A 25,970-nucleotide genomic window follows, 5' to 3' on the forward strand; every position below is an offset into this window, starting at 1 on the left:
TTTTGTTTTTCCTGTAAGATTGTTCTGGAATCTGTTTCCACACTTTGGGGAAATTAAGTATTTACTAAGTATTCATCACAAGGAAATGCAAGCTCACTTCCTAGAAATACCCAGAGGGGATACATTAATACCAGAACAGCAAGAGAATACATGTTCCAGACGGAAGCATTAAAACTGCTCTCCCTGGAACAAGATGAGCATTTACATAAAACTTTGTTACTGAGTTCAAAGGAAAGCACATTAAAAAAGAAAGAAAGGAAAGAAAGTACATTCAGTTCGAACATTTTTAAAGCATGCAAATTACGTTTTCATAATATATTCAATACTCATAATTTCCTCCACATATAATCTCCTTTAATGAGTTTAACTGCCACATTTAGTATATTTTAGAGGGCAGTTTTTGTTTTGTGTATCATGTTAATGGTTTTATTTATAGAGCATTTTATGCCACTAAGGAATGGAGGTATATTTTTTAAGTACATTCAAGTTTTGAGAACCTAAACTTTACACACTTTCCCTGGAAATCTATTGAAAAATGAAAATAAGACCTCCAGTTATCTTAGCCACAAAGTTTTCTTTTCTGAAACAATGGGGCATTCCTCAAACTAAATTAAGATTGATGGTAAAGCAAATGCATATTTAACTCAAAGGGGGAAAACAAGCAAGCCTGCATTTCATTGCTCACAGTGGAGATGGAGGTACCAGTCTTTCCCAGAATGCCTTCGATTCCAAATGGCTGAGCCCACAGAGCAGATGAGAGACATGGCAATTAAGATGCAAAATAAAATCAGAATTTGTACATTTGTAATCCGTTCCACATTGGAGAGTTTAAGTGGCGGACTTGTGGAGTTCTGCAAAACAATGCAAAATAAATGGTAAAAATGCACAATTGAGCACTGCTTACCTAGTATTCGAGGAGGGTGACAAAGTCACAGCTAGTACATGGACTTGAGCTGAAAACATGTTCCAAACACATGACAAATATAATAAGGTGCCCACAGCTGCCACCTCTTTTTCTTAAGACCACTACACCACGTATACCTTCTTCTAGGGTGTAAAATAATGGGGGGTGGGGGCTAACATTCATTTTGCAGATTGTATCAGGCAGGTTAAGATGCACTTGGCTGCTTAAGCAAACAAGGTCTTTTCACAGCATCTGCTTTCATGCCTTTGCTTAGAAAAGAGGCAGAGAAAAAAGGTCCATGGCCCTGCCACATCCAAACATCTCAACATCTAAAGGCTCTCTGGTGCCACTGTTTTACTGGACACAGCGGTAATTCAAGTCGTACCATCTATAATCAGTAACAGAGAACTGGGTGTGGCAGCAGGCTGGCTGGCTTAGGAAGCAGAGGCGGGAGGACCGTGAAGCAAGCCTGGCCTATGCAGCAGAGAACAAGGCAAGTTTCTCTGCTCTGTGTGATGATTCAGTAGTGATGCCAGATCTGTGCTAACCAAGCATCCTCAGGACAGAAAAGGAAATCCCTCATAACCAATATAAATGAAGAATGATAGAATTTATAGCACGGCCAGGGTAGGCACACTACCAACCATCACTTGTAACGACGGCATCTTCACACCTGTATGATGCACAGAACATTGGTCCTTATAGCAGAACTCCAATTAGTATTTCAAAGTGAGTTTTCTGTACTTGTTGCACTACTGAGTACAGAGAGCTGAAGCTCCTATGGATGTATATAAACATCAGGAGGAGAGTAGATGGTAAAAACAGCTTTGTATAGAAGTGCCATGAAAAAAAAAATGGCCGTTTAGTTTATACTTCTCTTCAAATTTTATGAAGAAACTCCAAGTTTAAAATTTGATCATTGCATTACAATAAAATCATGATATAAATGTTTTAATGCAGACGCTGCTACACAGGCAACTTGAAGTGCCCACTAGTAGTTGGAAAGTGTCGAAGATCAACACACACCACCATTCATTGGGAGTTCATGCATCAGGGGATCTTGGGGGAAGTTTCTCAAGTGTTCCCATGTGCAGCGAGTTCTTCTCACAGGGAAGGAATTTCAAGGTCTCGTTCACCTTGTTCCCAATATGGGTGTGTGGTGTGAGGCTAAGGAATGTCTGCTCTGCTAGGGCCAAGAGCACCAAGAGAGATGAATCATGCATCCACAAGACTTAGTCTCAGAAGGTCTCAGAGATAAAAGTCCCACCTGCATCAGCTTGGTGTCATGTCCGGTGTAGACAACTATCCCATGAACCCACTGAGTATTTCTTAACTGAGCACCTCGAAGAAGAATCTGGTCTGCTCCCAGGGGAACAGTGCTGCGACAGAGTACGTTGGCATTAGAAATGACATTGTCCAAAACGCTCAGGAAATGCACAGTCATTACACAGTTATCAAAGTCTCCACTATTAAAACTTTATTTTTGGAAAGGAAGTATTTTTTTTTCCCTACCAACAATGATAATTTTCAAATATAACTTGGGAAGAAGTTGGTTTTGTCCTGAAGACCATACTGGCCATTTCCTATAGCTAATGTAAAAAAAAAAAGTTCAATATAAAGAAAAATATATTAAAAGTTAAGTTATATATATATAAAAAGAAATATATATATAAAATATATAAATATATAAAAAGAAAAGTTAAAACGTTTAGGAAAAGAAGGAAAGTATTTTCAATGGGAGTCTATAAAGAATACAGGACTTGTCAATCGGTAAAGGCCATTGAGCTTGGGAACCTCCATTTCTGTGGGTGGAGGTGGTTCATTGGGCTTCTAAGGCTAGAGACAGTTTGGGCATTGGACCTTCTTTCAGGAAATATATTCTGGCTCAGTGAACTCAATCCAGATGTATGGGTTAGAATGGCCCCTGCAGGGGTCCTCAGGAAACAGTGTATTTCAACTCCCATCATCGTTTACATGCGACAGCAGTCCTTAGTGCCCGCTGGGATGGGAATGAAGCTTAGACTGTTGGTTTTTTTTTTTTTTTTTTTTTGTGACAGCTTATAAAATGCCTGAGGACTGGTTCTTTTATATGAAAAAGAGGTTTATTTCTGAGTCAAGCTGCAGTATTACACTGGGGGCGCTGAGTTTCCACTGTGGGAACCCTCCAGGGCACAAAACTATATTGAAACCACAGACTGCTCTTGGATATATGTCAACATCTGGAGTAGTCTTCGGGATTAGGGTGGGGGTGGGGCTCTGAGGCTAAAGCAGTTTCCACAAGGTACTTGAGAAGTTGCTGGATTTTGCCCTAGGGCACGTATGTATCCACCATTCCTCACCAAGCTGATTGCGCTCAGTACCACATCTGAGGCACATTTATGGCTTCCCACTGTCTCCCACCCTGCCGGCTCCTCTTGGAGTACCCGCCTCACTCATTCATTTCGACCTTTCTGACAAAATTAAGCATATTCTAACACTCCAGTTCCTTAAATCTTGGCACCCTCATATGAAGTTTTCTTCATGGCATGGATTTGCTTGGCACCAATTTAATGAAAAGTTGGTAAGGAATGGAAGCTGGCCAGTTAAAAATGTCAGACTTAAGAAATGATACTTGTACAAATGGAAGTCTATAACCATATGTTCAAGGAAAAGATAACTTGGAAAATTTTAGAATTAACAATTACCTCAAAGATCATAAGAAAGTTTTGGTGGATTAGATGAGGGTGTCAGTTCAGGGTATATGTCACACGTCATTTCCTTAGTTCCTTATTCATTTCTTTTATCATTCATATTCCAGTAGTGAGGACATTGACAACATTCCCCTGGCTGGTTGAACCAGTACATCTAGCTGATGCTTACCTGGCCACCACACCCATCTGGTAGACAAGGTTTATTGTGTAAAGGAGGTAGGGCAGGAAGGGAGGAGATGAAGACAGGAAAGAGAAGTGGGACAGACAACACTCCACCCTTCTCGCCTGCTTCTGCCTCAATTCTGTGCCTTGCGTTGCAATACAACTTGATAAAGAAGCCTAACCTAGCCGGCGGTGGTGGTGCACGCCTTTAATCTCAGCACTCGGGAGGCAGAGGCAGGCGGATCTCTGTGAGTTCGAGGCCAGCCTGGTCTACAGAGTGAGTTACAGGACAGGCTCCAAAACTACACAAAGAAACCCTGTCTCGAAACAAACGAACAAACAAACAAAGAAGCCTATGCTTGCTAGAGTCAATTCTTCTCCATGATGCCAGGCTCAGCCTCATCAGGCTCAGCCTGTTCTAGTCAAGGGCCGTGATCTCCACTCAATAAACCCAAATGTTAATGTTCAGCTACATTGCAGTTGGTCATGAGTGACAGCTGACCCAACTTTGTCCCTCCTTCTCTTCTTGGAGGTTTCTTTACTCTTTCCTGGGTTTTATTCCATGAACTTGGCCTCTAGTCCCTGCTCGTTTCTCAGCCTTCTAATGCTAGACAGTCTTTAGGTCTTTTAATTTTTCCGTCTATATTCTTTCAATTTCAATGATTTTTCCAGCCCCAATGAGTTTAAATATCCATGTGAAGTACTCATAAAGTTCAGACAAATATTCAGTGCTGAATAGACACCATAAACTTTTTAAGTCCAAAACTAAAGGGATAATGGTTCCCTTTCATAACTCACTCATGGATCCCAAGTGTTCTCGGAACACCTTGTAATGGCCTACCAAGCCTTACATGATCTGGCCCATTATTATCCTTCGGCTCTCACCTCAGTTTCTCTTCCCCCAATCACAGTGATTTGCACTATTTTTAATCTGTCCAGAATCTTCTGCTTCTAGATATTCAAGTGACTAAGATCCTAGTCTCCTGATGACCAATGTTCAAATGTCACCTAAAGGAGGCTGACTTCAACCACTCCGAGAGATTTCCTCCTAAAGAAATTTCCTTATCTAAGAGTTTTCTTCACCTCTCAGAGGAAATACAGTCCTATGCTGTATTTCCCAAAGGCTTTATTGCTTTTAAAAAAATTAATAGAGGATAAAATTTTCTTAGTTATCCCTTTATTTCTGTTTGTCCTTCATCTACTTAAAGTAGATGAAGTAAGAAGGAAGTAAGTTCACAAGATTCTGTGGTATGTGTTAGGGTCCCTCCAATCGTTACATATTGAAATCCTATCTTTAATATTGTGGCACTTAGGATGCTGGTTTCCTGGGAAAGGGGTGGTTAAGTCTTGAAATTTCGGCACTCATAGGGCTGGGGGGATGGCCTAGTCAGTAAGTTGCCTACTGTGCAACCATGAAGACCTAGCTGGATTCTCAGAACTCATATTTTAAAAAAAAACAACCACCACCACCAAGTATTGGTGTGTACTTATAATTCCAGCACAGCAACGGGGAAACAGGGCCATCCCAAGGCTTCTCCCCAGCCAGCCAGCCAGCTACTTGGTGAGCTCACACCAGTGCAAGACCCTGTATCAGAAGACAAGGTGGCTGGCTCCTGAGGAACAATACCTGAAGTTGACCCATGGTCTCTATATACACGCTTTTTATACACATATGCAGCACACACACACACACACACACACACACACACACATGAATTCTGCTCTTGTGACTGGGACTGAAACCTTACAAAGGATGCCCAAAGGCCTCTACCACGCCAGGACACAGGGTGCAACACTTCCTTACTAGACACCAAATTTGGTGCCTTGTTCTTCCAGATCCATGAGCAGTGGATTTCTCATAGATTTTTGAATTGAAGGTATTTTTGTTAGAGTGAATGAATGAATGAAAACACAAAGGCAAGGATATCTGATTTGCTCATTGTGACTATGTGATATTTGTAAATGGTCTAGGCTATTGGGTACGTACTAAATTTTAGTTGAATGACTAAGACAAGTGATAAGGAAGTATTAGGAAAGATGAGAATCAGGTAACAAATAACAGTGACTACAGATAATAGCATGGCCTAGAAAAAACGCATAGAGAGTTAGACCAGAGAGTTATACAGAAGAAATTAAAAAATAACTGGCTGTTTTGGTACAGTCTGAACTCCTCGAGGCATCCAGAGATCATAGGACCATGGTCATGGGCATTGGAAAGGAAAGTTCATGGCAAGAATCTCAGTGAAAAAACAAACAAACAAACAAACAAACAAATAAACAACAACAAAAAAACCACACACACAGCCACAGGTTATTTAACCACCAAAGAATATTCCAGAATCCTAGAATATCACTGAAAACATCTAACTGCCGAGTTGGCAGGAACATGGGAGTGCCTTTGGTTGCATTACATAAGTAGAGTCAGAATTCAGCCTCCTTAGAAAAAGATGAGTTGGAAAACAGACATGCTTAAAGCAAAGGTTGCCAGTGAGTATTCACACTTAGAGCCAAGGAAAATCATACAGAGTACAGGATGACACGGTGAAGGTGAGTTTACCTACCTATGTCCATCAAGCCTTATGTTCCCAACAAAATCGTAGAGATGTCGGTTTGGACTTTCACACTCAATTCTGCCAGAAATTCTCATTAGACTGTCAATATCTTTGATATCCGATGTTGCTGGTAAGCCCTGTTGGAATATTTCAAATAAGCAGAGAGTATTTTAAGTAAGTATTGTGAAGGCGGGGCACCCTGCAAGGTCTTACAGACAAGGGATCTCACTATTTTGCAAATAATTCTCTTCCTTTACACAATGCCGTCAAACTATAAGGTAGAGGTACCTTCCCTATCAATGTGAGCATGGACTTTTAGTACAGAATAATATAACTTTCATGAAAGTTCTAAAGTACCCAGTGTGCCACTTACTTCTAAAAGTCAAGATCAATATTTGCTGCTGTCCAGTCTCTGAACCCTGAGTCTAATGAAGGGGATGAAACATAGGCACAGTCTGCATTCAAGGAGAGCATTTTTGTCTGTCCTTCCTTTTTTCTCTGCCCCTTACTCTCCCCCTCCTTAAGAGGGAGAACCTCCAAGCCGTTCTTCACTCAGCAGGAAGAGACAGGCACTGAGGCCGTCCATCTTCTTAGACATCTGAGTTTGGTTCCCTCACGACATCCATTTCTACTACAGTCCAAACACGCCCCCTGACATTGTTATCATTCAGCAAGGAGCCAGTGGTATGTATTCTAATCCCTCCTCCCTTAAAACTTTAAAAACAAAATCTTACAGTAATTGGTGCAACGTTTCACAGCATGAAGAGCAAATATAGAAATATAAAGTCATTCAAATCTCCAAGATAAATATGTTTCTGAAGCGCAATGAAAAATTGGGCTTTTCAGTATGGCAAACCTAATACTGAGACTAAGAAAAACAAATTAACATGTCAAAGGACTTAGAACACTGTATAGTGGCACTTACCTTTGATCCCAGCACTCACAGAGGCAGGTGGATCTCTGTGAGTTTGAGGCCAGCCTGGTCTCTATAGTGAGTGGAAGCCAATCAGGTCATACCTGTATATATTCTCATTCTCATTCTCATTCTCATTCTCTCTCTCTCTCTCTCTCTCTCTCTCTCTCTCTCTCTCTCTCTCTCACACACACACACACACACACACACACACACACACACACACAAGCATTAAGAACTGCTACTATTATTATCATTCAAGCATTGGCTATTATACAAAATGGTTAACGTATTATAAATAATATTTCATGATTGGTCATATTTAACCAGTACAGTAAATCTGGCACCCACAACACTTCTACCAGTTTATGAGACATTTTTCACAATGGTTCAAATTGAAAATAGTTGTAATTAGACAAAAATCATTTTTAGACAGCTAGAGGGTCTTAAACACATATGATAAAGCAGTGACTATGAGCTGATGGCAGAACTTACTTGTCTGATTTTCAGGTTGGTCTCACCATCTAAGTTGGATGTCTCGATGTAGCACATGGCCTGGGGCTCACTGTGAGTTGTAATTGGAAAACACGAAGCTTTAGTGGGGGAAGGGAAGGAAGGTACCAACTGCCACTGATTTAAGAACTCACACTCACTAAAGCCAACAGTTCTAGACAACGCTATCGTCACCTGGCTCCTTGGTGATTTTCATTCTAACAGCAAGACGGTGTTGAGGCAGAGCTACTCATCATGCATGACACTCATGGATCAGCCTTTCAGCCAGGAGAACCCAAAAAGCCATTTTCTGACAACACTCAGGGACGGTCTTCAAGATAACGTAATGAGGAGCCACACTGTTTTTAAATGGCTTATCCATATAGACACAACACAGACTGTTTCTGAAGTGTAAAGCAGGGGTGTGTCTAGATTTATCTCCCACTCAGAATGTCCAGTCAGGCTTCATGCTCACGGCCCACATGTAAATTGGTTATGCAAAATGGTTGATTAAAAACTTCCAGATTGTTCCTTCAACGAGCTTGTACTTACTACTTTAATCTTTTAGCTGTGATGACAAGATCACACAGACCACATACTTATTAAAAACTTAAAGCTACTTTTAAAGGATGTATTCTACAATGAAAGGGACATTATACTTTATATGTTTTGGCCTATTGAGAAAAAAACTTGTTTGAGAGGTGTGTGTGTGTGTGTGTGTGTGTGTGTGTGTGTGTGTGTGTGTACCTGTCTGTCTGTCTGTGTGTGTGTCTGTGTGCATGTTCATGTGTGGCCAGGTACATAATATATGTGGGAGAGCACATATGTACATGTGTGGAGGTCAGAGGACAAGCTCAGCTACCAGTCCTCAGGTGCTGTCCATGCATTTTTTTTCTTTTCTATTTTTTTTAATTAAGAAATTTGTCCATGCATTTTTGAGACAGGGTCTCTCACTGGCCTCAAACCTGCTGAGCAGACCAGGGTTAACTGGTCAAAGAGCTCAAGGGATCTGCCTGTGTCTATCTCCTCGGCAGTGGGCTTACAAGTGTACCATCACACCTGGGCTTCTCATGCAGGTTGTCTCTCAGGGATTGAACTCAGGTCCTCACGCTTACAAGCAGGCACTTTACAGACTGGTCTGTCAATCCAGCCTGACTGAGACGTTTGAAGCAGAAAGATATTAAAGCTGAAGTCAGTCCACCCGGCTGTAATGCTCCACGTCCCGAAGCTGCCACATCTGAGTGTTGTAAGTGAATTCTGGATGTGGTGACCATGTTCTCCAGTTATATATAGACTCTTACTTTTTGTTTGGCGGCTACAGATTGTAAATTTAATCCTCAACTCTACAGAAAGACATTCTGAACATAACCCAAAGAGTATTCTTAAGTTAAACCAATCTCATTAACACTTGGCTCCATAATAAGCCTAGCTTGCTATCTGATAAATAACTATTAATATAAAAGAAACTTATAAGTCACAAATATTGGAATTTTTTAATCAACTTCCAATTTGTACATGTGTAAAACCAACTGCCCTAAGTGCTAGAATGGGCATTTAGCTTAATTTTGTCACCCTGAAATTAAGAAAAGTGACTTAAAGACATAAACATCAATCAGATTTTATGGATTCATTGTGAAGTAACTTTGCACATTCTCCAGTTTTTCCCTGTGAGCTTTCTTTCATATAGGCTGCTATTTCCCAGGCAGAGAAATCTCTCCATACTTATATTTTCACTCTCAATTATTCCAAAAAAATGTTTTTAACTCACGGTCACGACAGTTATTCTCACTCTGGCAACTGTCCAACCTTCTAACTTCTTCATATTCATTTGAAACATAAATGGTTTCTAAAACCGTAAAACACGTTTCTCTGCTAACAACAACAGCAACAACAACAACAAATGGTGACCATACACTGAATGAGACCGTCGATTCTTTTTCTAGGCAGTAAAACATATTCAAATGTTACTAATAAATATACTTATCCAAAGCCAGTCTCATATGAAAATGAGAGTAACATTCTAAATTCTAATACCGCCCTCCATACGCACCAGCGTGTGTAGAGCTTTAAATGACTAAGAAACTAGGAAGTCTGAATGGCTGACTTCTACTTAACGTGAAGCCAACAAATACACCCCAATCTGGAGCACTCTCCATGCTGATTTGAGACCGTTATGACTACTGCAGTAGCTCTAACAGGGCTGTGAAGAAGCAGAAGAGTCGGGGACTCATGCTCGCTCGTACATACGTCAGCAAGTCACGATAACATCCAAGACACAAACTACAGTCAGAGGCAAAGCAAGCTTTTGGATTAGTAAGTGAAACAATGAAACAAGATGCACACCACAGGACAGACACCAGGGGAGGACAGCGGACACGGACCGCAGCAATCTGCACTGGCTCACAAGTTACAGGCGGAAGAGAGACTGATCCCAAAGCATGCAGCACAAAAATGTACGACATCCAGCCTTGTGCAGGGGTCCTCTCTAAACCCTACACAAGCCCAAATTTTAGTCACAGTCACTGCAGAAATTCCACAGAACTTGTAGAAAATTTTAAAAATATGCAAATAGGAAAACATGCTTAAAGTGTAATCGGTTTTCAATGATCGCTTCATGAGAAGCTTAACACCTTTCAAAACAATATGCTGGAGAGTTAGTTAACTACAGCCTTAAAGCTGAGGCATGTTGTTCAAACATGTGACTAGTACAAAGGAAGTTAAAAAAAAAAATCTCTTGGACTCCTATGGTTAATAAGAGGAGTTCAATCTGCCCAATGGAGGGACAAATAGCATCCAGCACTGTATTCATAAAGCGCCTTTAAAATATCTCTGATGCACGTCATCTAGGAATGTCCGTGCCTACGCTTTCACGGCAGAGATCCAGCTGAACCGCATTTGGGCACCATTGCTCTTTGGTTTAAGGTGAGGACCCACATGCACACACCCTGTACCACTCTGCGGTTCTGACCTTGAGGACAGACTGATGAGATCTGCTGGGAGGTGTTCCCCATTGGTCACTCTCACTATTTCCCCCACCGCCACCTACACGTCCCAGTTTAAAATAATTAAAATGGGGGGGGGGAGAAACAAATAACAGAGAAAATAAAAACCAAACAAATGGACAAAAGAGACAGAAGGTTTGAAATTATTATAGAAAGGAATTCATGTTAATAAAAATGTCTAATGCCGATTTTTTCAAAACTTATTTTGATCAGGCCTGAAGGGAAATGAAAATATTTAATATCCAAAGGACACTTATTTGATTTTTCCAGCCCAATTTTCAATTTCTAACGTGAAAAGTTAATATTTTAGAGCTTACATGTAAGTATTTCTTATCAAATGAAATAAAAAATTTTATAGTTATTTTAATCTTACTGATTTCCTTTTTTTAAAACTCCTCAATTTGCTGTCAACTCTATGTTTACTGCTATCAAATAAGCAAAGAAATAATTTTAAGATTATGTGTTAGCTATTTGAAAAACAAGTATGCTACATTAAGCCCCTTCTCTCACCCACTATAAAAGGAACTCTGTTATGATTCCAAAATGTTTTCAAGGTTGACTACATCTCTATCATATTAACTTTAATGGAAAGCTGCACAGATGTCTGTCTTAGGCAGTTAGGGGGCATGACTGCAACATTTGGAGTTATTTAATAATTAATGAAGTATAACTAACACATTGTGTCTTGGAGAGTATAGCAGGGTAAGCCCTTGTATCCTGAGAGAAGTCTTCAGGGAGGGTATGAAAAAGCCATACCAAGAACCTGCCTGGCCTTGAATTAAAGCCTTAGTTGCTCTAGTTTCTGGGGCTACATGGTAAAATTTCAGTCTTCTCATTTCAGATTGAAAGTCAATGAAACACAGAACTTTCAATGATATTCTTATTTTAATTTCAAGCTGTCTCAAGCTCACCTGTGAACTTGCTCACCACGCAGAGCCAAGTCAAGTCAATACGCAAATAGTTCTATTTTAGAATCGCTCTCTGACAAAGTTATGAACAAAAGTAACCAAGAACAGAAAGTCTGACTTAAAAACAGTCATTTGTGCTACACAAAGATGTCAGCTATACAATAGAAAATCAAAATTCCCGGAGTTACTTCAAATCCCTGAATACCTGTTTCTATAAACATAACCAAGGAACTACTGGTTTCCTGATTACGATTCACTAACTTGTCAAAAATTCAATCATTTCAAACCATGACCTGATTAAATAGATTTTGAAAAAAGGACACTGTCCATATTTTATGTGGATTTTACAAATCAAACTGTCCAAGGAAATGATGATAAACAACCTCAAGAATATTAAAAAACACATTTCTTCTTAATTTATTTTAGGACTAGTTTTAAGGTTTTAAATCCTAAATTTACACCAGGACTAGTGTGATAGTTTTTAATCCTAAAGCCATATGTTCTGACTACTGATTCACAACTATCTTAAATGTGAATGCAACAAAAATGATCTAAATTCAGCAACAGAAAAGACGGAAAGGAAAGAATAGAGTATTCATTTTGGGTTGGATAACCGTATCATTTAGAAAGGTATAATGACAAAAAGAAATCACTCATCCATTTTCTTGTACCCTTTCGCCATAAGGAATAGGGAAGTTTGCAAGAGATGATTATTGCACCATAAAGGAATTTATGAATGAGGACTGAAAGAGAAAATCGACAGAGCCCACTCCATGGATGGCATAAGGCAAATGATAGGAAATCTTAGACAGAGTTAGTGGTCCACACACACCACAAGGATCTGGATGTAGCCAGAGGAAGCGGAAACCCTCAAGTTTGGGCTATGTAGTACCCGATACTTCTTCTATACAGCAAACATGAAGCCAATCAGTTTTTTAAATGCTTAATTAAAAATCATGAGAGGTTTAAAGTTCTTCGTTTATTCTTTATTTCCTTGGAGAAATCACAAGGTCAATGCAGGGTAGAGAAACCATCCTCTACACTGTTTGAGCATCAGTAGGTGTCTCTACCTTGATGAGAGAAGGACAGTGTCAGCAGGTATATACTCTTTGCCTTTTATTATAACTATATCTCCAACATTTACCTGAAAGAAAACTGGGAATTGGTTAATTATCTGCATAGAAAGATAGTAAAAAAAAAATATACAACCCATTGTATTAATGCACAGAATAAAAAAAACATTCTAATGTTCACAATGGCATAAAATTATTAAGGGGTAAATGTATATTTGTTTTTAATCTGTTATTTATCTTTATAAAATTTATTGAACAATTACACCTACTTGGTTGACATCTCAACTTCTTAAATGTTCTGTCTTTGACACAAAAATAAGAAGGAGGAACCTACTAGCTGAAACCTCTACCCTACTTAAGGACATTTCAGTACAAGTGAAGAATTGATCATATCTGTGATGATTCCTCTTCACAATGACCTTTATGCAAAAAGCAGTCACTTTAATTTATAATTTGGAGTGGAAGAAAACATCTAAGAGTCTAAGTTTCTGAGTCACATGTTGAGGATGAGTGAAAAAGCGAGACTCAAATCCACACCTACCTATCACCTAGCCCAGTATTTGAATAACTGTAATGAGACTATCATTATAATTCAAATAAAATAAAGAACAAAGTTTATTATACATTCACCCTCCCTGAGCACGGTATGAAGATGAATTAAAGTTCTGTTGTGGCCAGAAACTATTAAAAATAATCTGTCAGTGTTCTTACTGCCTTTGGCAAATAGCTTTGGGCAAACAGTGCATCTCCCACTCAGCAACACCTGGCTCTGCTTCCTTGGAGGGAATCATTATAGGGAATCACTACAGATGGAGTCAGTGTGCTCTATTTTATCTGTTGGGAGAAACAGGTGAGGGAAACCTGGAGAGGGGCATCTTATAATCTACAGTATGAACACTAGTTGCTCAAGTAAGAAAGTGCTGGATGGTATGACCTTAAAAAAAAAATCACTTTATTTGAAACTTGCCATAAGGACTATCTAAAAGTGCCAAATAACAAGGATGCTGGAATTGAACACCCATTACTTCAAAAGAGGGTGAAAATACAAAAAAATAAAAAAATAAAAAGAAAAGAAAAAAAGAAAGAAAAAATAACTATAAAACTAGTAAGCATAAATACATGCTATTCCTTAAAAATGTGCAGTGCCAGTTAACTGAGAAGCAAGGACAAGAAGAGTATGATCAGCAAATGCTCTGCAGTCGAGGCACTTAGAGGGAATGCCACCCCGAATGCCATTTAAATACTTTCAAATCACCCCCCATGTGCTAATGTTTTTCCTCCAATTAAACTATATGCTTCATAAAACCAGGGGCTGCATTACTTCCATGAGTGTCAGGTTGGAGTATCTGACTTAAGAAAAGTCCTAAGTGGCCACAGTGCTTTCCAACTTCTTTATTCACTGCAAGACAACAGAAGGGCTTGGGGCTATTAAACCGAAGAAAATGCGACACTGTGCACTGCGGTGCCTCCAGCAGCCTGGGAAAGCCAAGCGCTTACTCGGTGCTCCAGGAATTCTCAAGATGTGAGAAAAACAGGGACCTTCCTTACTTGCCGATGTTTAAGAGCAGTTTCTCAAAGATACTCTAGCAGCTTTCTCTCCATCTGGTTCTGGCTTCTTACCATGGCATTCTCCTTTCCAGTATAAGAGAATCAGAAAGAAGGAGAGGCTGTGGTGGAGGACATTCTCTGACCACAGGTCCAACTGGAGGACATGAAGGAAATCTTTAGGGCTCTCAATCCATCACCTTGAACTTCCTCAAGCCACTGACATGAGCAATTATGATCAAGGATTATGAAAAGGGGATTAAAAATTATCAAACTATAAAGAACTTATTTAAAAATCAAGCCGGGTGGCGGTGGCCTTTAATTCCAGCACTCAGGAAGCAGAGGCAGGTGGATCTCTGTGAGTTTGAGGCCAGCCTGGTCTACAGAGTGAGCTCCAAGACAGGCACCAAAACTACACAGAGAAACTCTGTCTAGAAAAAAAACCAAAAAAAAAAAAAAAATCAAACTATTTCTAATTCTAGGTAACAATATATGTGTATTTTTTATTCAAGAATTTTGAAAGATGGTTTCCATCCAGAGAAATCTATCTTGTGGTGGGAACTTACGCATTAAACAGTTTTGCAGAGTGACTTTTGGATATGCACACAGATCACTATGGTATGCTTCCCAACAAACCAATTATGTGTTGGTTTCAAGATCATTCACCTAAATTCTCTACCAGCACCTGTCTCAAAAACGTGAGCAGTGACCTCTGCATGCAAAGCAAAAAACTGGACTTTGTGTTGTGGTAAGAGCAATGAGGCCAGATGCTTATGTCTCAAGAGATACAGGTTCGTGGTGGTGGTGGTGGTGGTGGTGGGGCTTTCTTTTCAAATCAGATTCCTAAAACTTCACCTTTGTAACCGAGAAACCTCTTCATGGCAATCTAGAGGGCTGGGCCATTAAGTCCCGAGAGCTGTTGGTGTTCTGTGATGAGTAGATACACGGTAACAAATCTATAGGTCCTCTGAGGACCACTAAAAGCCTCCACATGCTTAGAGTTGCAGTGAAAGTATCCGAAGCAAAGTCCATTTGCATGAGGGTTTCTCATATTACGCTGGCAGGTGGATGACATTATTGGTTTAGTATATTAAGTTTATTTTTCGTTGTACAAAGTATCACATGAACCAAGGAAAAGACCTGAACAAGCAACATGGCCAAGCCAACAAGGAAGTCTGCTTTTGTGTCTGCCATTTGCTCAATCCACCATTTTTAACATGACTGGAAGTGCAGCATACACAGGCCTATTCTTTTAACCTGTGATTATATGTTCTGATATAGAAGCCGCTATATGTTCTGATATAGGAGCCGCTACATGTTCTGTTACGGGCTATGAGCTCACTCACTGCTTGGCACATACATTTAATTAATATTTATTGGATGGGTGTATAAAATTTTCTGTGTCATCAAAGCATATAAAATTAAAGCTTTACTTGTCATGAAATGTGGGTGCAGGATGTTGTAACATACTTGTCTTTTTGCTATTGGATGTGTATTAAATATTATGAAAACATTTTTGCATATGTAAATTTCCTCCCACTTCATGTAGAGAGGAGCTATCTATAAGTGATCAGAATCTCTTCTATATAGTTTTCATCATGAACAGTCAAACTACTACTCCACAATGACATCTTACGGCAATATAAAATAACAATTCTGGAATACAAGTTTCTCCTGGATGAGACATCAACTTTCTTTTGTTTACAACTTCTGTTGGTTGGCCATCATACCAAGTCTAGTTAATATTTCTTCTTGCTTATTACAGACTTTGATTTTTTGCTTAAAGAATAATGATGTGAATTTTTTGTTCTGGTTGGTGCCAATATTTAATATATTCCCCAGTTATCTGTGACATCTTTTCTTATGTATAGGTTTAAAATTAATATAATCATAATCTGGAGATACTGATCTTCCCCAAATACTTATTAAAAATCTTTGTTCTATTAGTGTATATTTCAAAACAACATTTTAACATTGAATTCTTTTAGTCAAATGGAATTTAATTTTCCACAAATCGTGATTTAGATGTAATCTAAATATACAAGTATTATTTCTTGACCCTGTCAATCTGCAATTTTGCCTCACTTACCAAATATCGAAAATGCCTCATTTCGGGACACTAGATTTTTTTCTATTTTATTTGTTAATATCTATTTTTGAAACAGACTTTTAAGACAAATGATAATTTCTTTGAGATTATGTTACATTAATAATTTGAAATAAGTGACCTCTCATTTTTAATTTTGAAAGAACATTTATTTGTGCATTTATCTGAATCTTTCGTGGGCGGTGAGAAAGAAAGCAGCTTTCTTTAGATGTTAAAGAGTCACATAGGCGAGGTTGGTGTGACAGCACACGCCTGTGGTCCCAGGACTCAAGAAGCTGAGTTGGGAAGACTTCCCCAGTTTGAGGTCATTGCTTTCTTTCTACAGGTCACATAGATTTGGTTTGTAAGTAACCCACATATCAGTAGGAATGAGGACTCCTTTTCCTGTTTCCTAACGATACTGCAAACACCAAAATATTGTTAGTTTTGTATGTTTACCTTGAATTCATCTCTGAACCAACTCTGGGAATGTAATTATCTAGTTATAACTACTAAATAACTTCAGCTCTTTTTAGCTGGGTGGCTTTTTGGCATCAATCTAAATTCTATCTTTTCATATCATAATATGGAATATGCACGTGAAGTTTGGCCCTGATCTCAAGAATGACAAACAATGTTATCATTATGGGTAATCACAGCCAGTGATTTATTGTCTTTGTCTATTAAAAATTTAAAAATGAGCTGGGTGGTGGTGGTGCATGCCTTTAATCCCAGCACTTAAGAGACAGAGGCAGGTGGTTCTCTTTGAGTTCGAGGCCAGCCTGGTCTACAGAGCAAGTTCCAGGGCAGACTCCAAAGCTACAGAGAAACCCTGTCTCAAAAAAAAAAAATAATAAAATGAAAAAAAATAAAAAAAAATAAAAAATAAAAACAAAGTTACAATAATCCATGTAGACTAGCATAACCTCAAAATAATGGTTGTCATTGGGGAAATTTGAAGGTTAATTTTACAATGGAGCAGAAGAGAGTCATTGCCTGATAAGCAAAAAAGTCTAGGCAAGAAGAAAAAAAACACCTGATATAGTAATTTTAAAAAATGTGCCTTTCTGTTAACTGTACTGACAACCCTATTAATGTAATACACCCAGATTCAATCCATTGTATCTGATTATATCCCATCTGTCTTCTCTATAAAATGTCTAAACCCACAAATACCAGATGAGCCCAAAAGAGCAAGTTACTCCTGCAAGTTTTTAGCAGTTTGGTTTTCTACTTCATTCTTCTGAAACAGAGCTGATTACCACAAGAATACAACACCTTGAAGGTGTTTTCCTTACTTTAGTGTCAAAGACCAGAAAGCAGAGAGATGTGAGTTTCCATGTCTCTGGAAGAGGAGATGTCAGTTCCTCGTCTAGCCACTGATTTAAAAATAAAAAATGGAATTAGTTTCTCATTGAGAAGAGACAGAAGGTGACCACGGATGTCAGAAGGGAGAATTGAGTGCGTGGACTTTAATGGAGTGTGAAGGAATCGGCAGCAGACAACACTTTGGTTGTCCCTGCAAGATACTGTCCTGTGAGATACATGTCCAGTGTCCGCTGCGGTGGCCTCCAAAAAGCCATCTAATGAGCCACCACGGCTATCCCTGTGGATGACCGGGGTTTCCAAGTTCTGGAACTAAATGAGCACTGCCAGTCATCATTGCTTACCTTTTACAAATAAGGCCTAACAAGAGTGGACATCCGGAGTCACACTTGCCAAACTATGACTCCACTCACTAAACGCTGTGGCGGACGTTGGTCCAGCTAGCAGATCTACCTCTGAAGCACAGAACCAACTCCTGCTTCTTTAGAAAATGACGTTTAATTTGAATGACCACTTTTCTTAAAATAGTACTCATACGTGAATGGGATGATTTCACTCTGTAAATTTGAACTAAAACATGCAAATGTGAAATATCAGAACTTGATTTTTTTTAAAAACTTGGACAGTAGATGATTAAAACAAAATTTGCAAAAACAAGTAAATAAAATCTATGAAAAGAGTACTCAAAATATACCACAAAACAAAAATGTTTTAGATAGTACTTTCCAAAAGAATAGCCTCTTTGGAAGAGTACAGAAATGCTCAGTGCATGTAGCTAGGTGGAGACTTCACAACTTTTTATATTAATTACTAAACAGCTTCTATATTAGTGGAGTTGGTGACATTTGCCTACAATACATACAAAAATTATGTCTATAAAGTACACTTCTATGCATTTCTTCTGGAACAAAATAAAAACGAATGCATACCTTTTCCCAGTGAACAATTTCCCAAGCACCGTTTCTCAAAACTGCAAAGAGAAAAGATGACAATTTAAAGAACATTTTTTTTACTACCAATCATAAGCCTCTATCTAATGAAATGATTATTTTAAATGAATAGCTTCGAATGCAATGACTAGCAGCAATATCACATCTTTAAAAACTAGTTGTGGCAGCAAGGATCAAACAAAGAAATAAAACCTTCCAATTTCTATTTCAGCTCCCACAGTGATTTGCCTCTGACTCAAGGCAGCTTTATTGGAGTGGCCATATGCCTCCTCCAAGACACAGGGGAACCTCAGGGTTAAGTAGGGGTAGAGTTGAGGGAAAAAAAAACACAAAAAATTATAGAAAAGGAAAACGACTAGCCAATATCCAATTCCTAATGACAAGCATTATCCTCAGGTTGTGCTGCTCTACATGGGTAATTATTGTAACAATTAACTTTTAAACTGGAATAGACAAAGATAATAAAGCAGGGACATCACAGATTTCTAATGAGTAAGGCTTTAATACAAAGAAGCAACAGAAAAAAACCTGTTTTTTTTTTATTAGGTACTTAATAATGCAAAGACGTTTCATGTTAGGCTTACTAGAAAAAGTGGAAAAATCTATTCTGAAATGATGGGAGAAGAGTGAGCATTTTACAGCGGACTTACTGCTCCAGTGCACAGTACGGTCACTCAGCATCTCTAACCCTAACCTACTCTAGAGGTGTGATGTAACACTGAGCACACCGATGCACACCAAATACTGAAAACAGTACACAGCAATAATGTGAGGTAGGTAACACTACACCAAGGAAGAAAAAAAAAAAATCAAGGTCCATTGATAAATGACACAGACATTAAACCCTTGAGGGCAAAGCCAAAGTTTGTTTTAATCAGAAATAGCAGAGCACATACACAATGCGAAATTACAAAGTAAGCAATTTATAGTGAAAAATATACGCCGTTCAGTGTCTTTTGAAGTTAGAAAGGACAGAGTTGGAACCCTCTAGAAAAAGTGATAAAAACAAGCCCAAAGCATTAAATAGCAAACCTAACATCAATTCCACATCATGCTGTGAAACCAGTATTGTAATATACATTATTTTAATCTAGATATATTTCTTATATTTCCAAATTCTCTTGAAGTTGGGCTCATATCTCACTTTGTTCCTTATTTCTAATGTCCTGAACCACTTCGGTCATGTAAGACATTCAGATGCTGACAGAAAAAGAATAAACACATTGCAAGACATTTGGTGAGGTGATAACTTTATTAAATTGGAAGGCTAAGACTAAAGCATGTCCGATATACTAGCCTTGTAACTATATGCAAGTTAAAATTCTTCTTTTTATACTACTTAAACAGATAGGGGTCAGCTATCTGAACCACATACACCTAGAATTATATCTAGTCTCTGAAACTCTAAGGCTAGCAGAGCCTTACTGATCGTACAAGGAAGGTTGCTCCTTACCAGTGTTCACGCAGTCCCAGGAGTCTAGCGGACAGAGCTCACAGACAAAGCCTGGGCTTAGGCTGTGTCTGCCGATGTTCCCTAGTGTCTTCCTCAGAATGGTTCATCACCGTGAATCAAGATGAAAGGAATGGACATGCTGCCTGTTGCTCATAACCTAGCAGCTAAAATATAAACAAGTATCCACAGGAGAGATGGCCAAGTGCTGGCCACATCTACTCTAACTAGATTAACTGATACAATGTTTGGACAAAAATACTTAGTTGAAATTTATACCCTGCAGGGCCCATTTCTTATTAAGCACATGGTTTTTTCCAAATCCAATATCCACCCCCTCATTTTGGGCATGTGTATGTGCATGTGGGCATATATGCATGTTTGGGTGTGTGTGGGGGGGGGTTTGCATGTGTGTGTGCGTGCACAGGTGAGTATGGGTGTGTGTGTCTGTGTGTGGTCCTAGGCATCCTAACTCTGGTCCTTGTCCCTGTACACCAAATGCTTCACCCACTGAGACATCTCCCCAAGCCCCACTTTTGTTCTTTTGTTGTTTATTTTTAAGCCACTGTCTAATTATTTAAAAAAAAAATGAGCCGGGCGGTGGTGGCGCACGCCTTTAATCCCAGCACTTGGGAGGCAGAGCCAGGCGGATCTCTGTGAGTTCGAGGCCAGCCTGGGCTACCAAGTGAGTCCCAGGAAAGGTGCAAAGCTACACAGAGAAACCCTGTCTCAAAAAACCAAAAAAAACAAACAAACAAAAAAAAAAGAAATCTGACATGAAAATAAAGGTGTCGGGCTGTACAGAATGAACATCCTGGGGATCAACGGACCAGCACAGTAACTGGAGTTAACATATGCTATACTTGAAAGTTGATGAGAGGATGGAACTCAATAATCCCACCAAAGAAAACCAAGTGAGGGGATGGGCGTGGTAATTAGGCTGACGCAATTCACCACAATGTATGCACACAGTCCCCTGTGGGTATTGTTTAGGAGCCCTCCTCTAAGATACCCAAATCTGCAGATGCCAAAAGTCCTGTATAGAAAATGGCATAGTAGTTACATATAATCCATGCACATCTCCCTAAATAATTTAAATACTTAGATTCTTTAGAGTACCCAATGTAATACAAATACTATGCAAACAAATTATTATATTGTATTAAGCAGGATATGATGGCAGGAGAAATGTCTGCACTCATTCAATACAAACACAATTCCTTTTCCTTTAATATTTTTTACGTGAGGTTGTTTAAATCTGTAAACACGGAGCCTGCTGATATACAGGACTGGCTGCCTAGCAAAACGTAAGGTGTGATACCACAAATGTATGAAATTTTGTCAAAAAATTAGAGCAATGATTATAATATGTTAAGTATTAAAGAGGAAAGCCTGAGAAGACCATAAAGCATTTTAGCTTAGCTGGAAGCCGTCTCTGAAGGTCAGGCAACTTCAGGTTGAATACCGTACTATGACCACGTGGTCACCTCCTTGTTACGAGGGTCAGCAGTCTATGACTACATTCATGGTTTCTTGCTGTCTCACACCTGGCCTGCTCCCCCGAGTTACAGTATCTACCTTGATCGTCCCTGTGAGACTTCCCTTCCCAGCTGAAGAACAACTTAAGAATGGACAGACTGTAAGTATTCTAGTCAGTGAGCTTTGAAAATTGTGGACACCTAGGTATCCACTACTAACAAGTCAGAGGACTCCAGAGTCCCCTGTGCTCTGCTGACACCATCCCTCAGGGCCCAGAAGCCAGGGTAAGTTGTGTGCCACAGGGAGGTCTTGTATTTCACATACACCCATCCCTCTGTATCCACAGGTTCTGATTTGTATATTCAACTAATTGTGGATAGAAAAATATTAAAAAAAAAAAAAACCCAAACCTATGTTTGTATAGAACATGCTCAGACATTTTTATCGGTATTTGCTAACCAAGGTAGATACTATAATTTTTTCACAGTATTTATATTGAATAAGGTATTGTGATAATTTTAATATAAAATATTCCCACAGGCTCATGTTTTGAACAGTTGATTCCCAGCTGGGAATACTGTATTAGAAGATGTTGGAAACATTAGGAGACAGAGTCTAACTGGAGGAAATGCATCACTGGGAATACACCTTTGAAGGTTACACTGGGTACCTTGTCCTCCCCCCCCCCCCAACCCACCCCGATTCCTGTCTGCCACAAGGTTCTTAGTTCTCCACCATGATACCCAGGTCCTTGGAGCCAAGTGACCATGGATTGAACCCTCTAGAACCATCAGCTCACATGAGGCTTTTTAAAAAGTGCTATTTATATCATATAATTCATTACAGTGATGGAAAGTCACCAATAAACATATAAGTAACCCAGAAGTGACTGAAGGTATCTGGATGATTGATTACAGGTTATATATAAATATTTAGCCATTTTGTATGAATGACTTGAGCATCTGGGGAGCTTCCTGTCTTAGAAGGATCCTGGAACTCTTCCCTAAGTGGGTAGGGAAGGGCAAATGTAGTTCACCTCTTAGTCTATGTATTTTTACATTCACTTTCTGTTCACATATCTGGGACTATGATTACAAGACTTTTCTTTCCTTCATTATGCTAACATAGCACTGTGATGGGCTGACGAATTCTATTCCACCAAGCTATTTTCATGTCTTCATGCCACCGTACACTATTGCTACTTTATGAAATAATCTTTGAGTTAGTTATTGTAGGTCATCTAACCTATCCTTTTGTGATGGTAATTTGGCTGTTTTAAGTCCTTTGTCTTTTACCAAAAAAATGATAAATGTATAAAGTTCATAAAGCTTTTTCAATTTTGTTGTTCATTTCTTCACTATAAAGTCATGTTGGCCTTGAACTTGAAAGCCTCCTGATACAGCTTCCTAAATGCTGAAATGGTAAGTGTTGGTCACCAGGGATGGCTGAATGGTCAAATAAGAAAAAATGTATATGAATATTTTGCCTGGATGTTTGTTTATGTGCCATACGCCTGCTCGGTGCACAGAGGCCAGAGGAAAGGATTGGATCCCCTGGAACTGAAGTCACAGTTGGTTGTGAGCCACCACATGGGTGCTGGGAATTGAACCTGGGTCTTCTGGAAGAGCAGCCAGTGTTCTTAATCACGGAACCATCTCTCCAGCCTGGATCATCAGTACTTAAAACACAACACACACATACACAAACACAACAAAACAACAAAACCCCTTCTTAAATCTGATTTGGAGCTCCAGCCTTAAATCATGGTTCAACTGTATCTATCCATTTACTTGTGTCTCCATCAATTTCCTCTTATATTTTCTAGGTTTCTGTAAATTGGCCTATCATAGGGTTTTCTTATCATTTCTTTCTTTTTATAAATGATAATTTTATTTCATTGAAAATTAGTTACTGGTAATATATACAAATGTACTAAGTTTTGGCACAATTACCTTTTTGTCTTGGGACTGTTACATTTTCTTATTAGCTTACGTATAGTTACTTTTTTAAAATTATGATTAATGATACTTTCTGAGCAACTTAATTTTTTATATGAAGAATGTCATAGCATGCTTTTAGATAAACTTGTTACAATCACTGCATCATTGCTCATCTCATTTTGAAAGATAACTTCTCTTATTACGGACAAACATCTTTGAAAATACAGAATTATTTAACTAATAAAAATGTCCTATAGGGCTGGAGAGATGGCTTGCAGAGGACCTGAGTGTGGCTCTCGGCATCCATGTCATGCTGCTCACAACTGCTTCTAACTCTAGCTCCAGGGGATCCAGTGCCCTCTCCAAGCACCACATGCACTAACATAATACATGCACACACACATACATATAAAATAAAAAAAGAAAATAAATCTTCTAAAATGTCTTGTTTTTATAATTTTCTTCATCTCAAAAAGACTTGTATGTATGAATGCATATGTGTATGTCATGTGCCAGTATGTGCACTTGTATGTGTGTGGGTGCATGTGCACTTGTATGTGTGTGTGTGGGGTGCATGTACACTTGTGTGTGTGTGGGTGCATGTACACTTGTGTGGGGGTGCATGTGCACTTGTGTGTGTGGGTGCATGTGCACTTGTATGTGTGGCATGCATGTGCACTTGTGTGTGGGTGGGTGCATGTGCACTTGAGTGTGTATGAGTACATGTGCGCTTGTGTGTGTGTGGGTGCATGTGCACTTGTGTGTGTGGGTGCATGTGCACTTGTGTATGTGTGGCGTGCATGTGCACTTGTGTGTGGGTGCATATACACTTGTATGTGTGGCGTGCATGTACACTTGTGTATGGGTGGGTGCATGTGCACTTGTGTGTGGGTGCATATGCACTTGTGTGTGTGTGAGTGCATGTGCACTTGTGTATGTGTGGGTACATGTGCACTTGTGTGTGTGTGGGGTGGGTGTGCACTTGTGTGTGTGTGGGTGCATGTGCACTTGTGTGTGTGGGTGCATGTGCACTTGTGTATGGGTGGGTGCATGTGCACTTGTGTGTGTGTGTGTGTGTGTGGTGCATGTGCACTTGTGTGTGGGGGGTACATGTGCACTTGTGTGTGTGGGGGGGTGCGTGTGCACTTACTCGTATGTATATGGAAGCAAGAAGTCGATGTCAGGTATTTCCCCCAACTGCTCCCCATCTTATCTTTTAGAGACAAGGTCGATCACTGAACCAGATGCTCTCTGAATGGACAGACTGCCTGGCCAGTGAACTCCAGGGATCTGTCTGTCTCGCCTGCCCTGTGCTAAGGTTATAGCCAGTCATTGCTATAACTGGTATTTTGTTCCTTTAAACAGACATGGGGATCTGAGTTCAGGTCCTTGTGCTTGTATGACAGAAATTTTACCAACAGAGTCCATCTCCCTCGACTCCATAAAAGACCTTTCATGACGTAGTAGCCACTGTTGGCTTCCCATCTTCACCTCTTGCCATTCCCTTCACACCCTCCCTGTGCTCTCCGCAGTCAAAGCACCGTGCTCTTTTTTTTGGCTCCTTTGTGCACGATTCTGTGACTGGAGCGCTCCTCCTCCATCCCCATCAAGTTAACTTACCTGTCTTCATCCCAGCTTTCATACAACATTCTCAGGGAACCTCTGTGGATACTTGGTCCTTTATCACTATCCCAAGACTAAAGAAGATCTGTTTCCTTCAGAGTATGAATCCCAGTCTTAGATATGTAGTTGGGGAGGGGCTGTTTCCTCCCCAGAAGGTAAGAGCCATCAAAGTGGCAACCCCCTCTATTCTGCTCACTCTAGTATGTCCAGGGTTACAACACTGCCACATCAAAGTACCTGCTAAGTACTTACTGGATGGAATGCTGTGGTCACTGGTATTCCCTTATCTTTGAGACCAGAAGAAGTCAGAACAGTAGTTACACAGATGTATTGATGGTGGAACCCCACTCCCTGGTAAATGTCATATTAAAAATAAGATGCACATACCATTTTATATACAGTTGTAGAGGAAACTACTTTAGCTGTTTCTCAAAAAGTTAAACACATAATTACCATTGGACCCTGAAATCCCACTCCTGGGTATGTAGCCCCAAGAGAAGGGAAATGTTATTTCACATACAGCTTGTGCATGAGAGTTCTCTGCAGCATTACTTATATTAACCCCAAAGTGGAAATCACCTAAATGTACATCAACTGCTGTCCAGATGAGTACAATGTGGACTATCCCTTTAATAGTATGCTACACGTCACAGAAAGGAATGAAAAGCTAAGAAGATGATGTGGATGGACCCTGAAGACATGTCATGTGAAAGACAGCAGGTAAACAGGGCCACAGACTGTATGATCACACTTATATAAAGTACTTAGAATAGACAAATCCATGGAGACAGAATGCAGATTAGCGGTTGCCAGACTCAAAGAACGGGACAGCAGGGGCTGGCCACTCACTCAAATGCCTGGGTTTCTTTATGGAG

The 25,970-nt window shown here is 39.5% G+C and overlaps 1 protein-coding gene across 4 annotated transcripts in view; it reads right to left on the bottom strand.

Moving 5' to 3' along the window:
* The window catches only part of Atp8a1 (ATPase phospholipid transporting 8A1), a 231,457-nt gene that overhangs the window by 151,842 nt on the left and 53,645 nt on the right, over nucleotides 1-25,970 (bottom strand). For 2 of the 4 annotated variants that reach the window (XM_052735065.1, XM_052735063.1), the window contains exons 6-11: nucleotides 18,583-18,623; nucleotides 10,682-10,755; nucleotides 7,717-7,786; nucleotides 6,318-6,445; nucleotides 2,172-2,283; nucleotides 686-851 (exon numbers count right to left, since the gene is read on the bottom strand). In XM_052735065.1, the coding sequence (XP_052591025.1) occupies nucleotides 686-851; nucleotides 2,172-2,283; nucleotides 6,318-6,445; nucleotides 7,717-7,786; nucleotides 10,682-10,755; nucleotides 18,583-18,623 (591 nt within the window). Of the gene's footprint in view, nucleotides 1-685; nucleotides 852-2,171; nucleotides 2,284-6,317; nucleotides 6,446-7,716; nucleotides 7,787-10,681; nucleotides 10,756-12,693; nucleotides 12,768-18,582; nucleotides 18,624-25,970 lie in introns of all 4 variants that reach the window. The other 2 variants (XM_052735066.1, XM_052735064.1) reach the window with 1 other exon arrangement.

This window comes from Peromyscus californicus, unplaced genomic scaffold (genome assembly GCF_007827085.1).
Source record: "Peromyscus californicus insignis strain IS unplaced genomic scaffold, ASM782708v3 Scaffold_13__1_contigs__length_99412109, whole genome shotgun sequence".
In the NCBI taxonomy this organism is placed as follows: domain Eukaryota; kingdom Metazoa; phylum Chordata; class Mammalia; order Rodentia; family Cricetidae; genus Peromyscus; species Peromyscus californicus.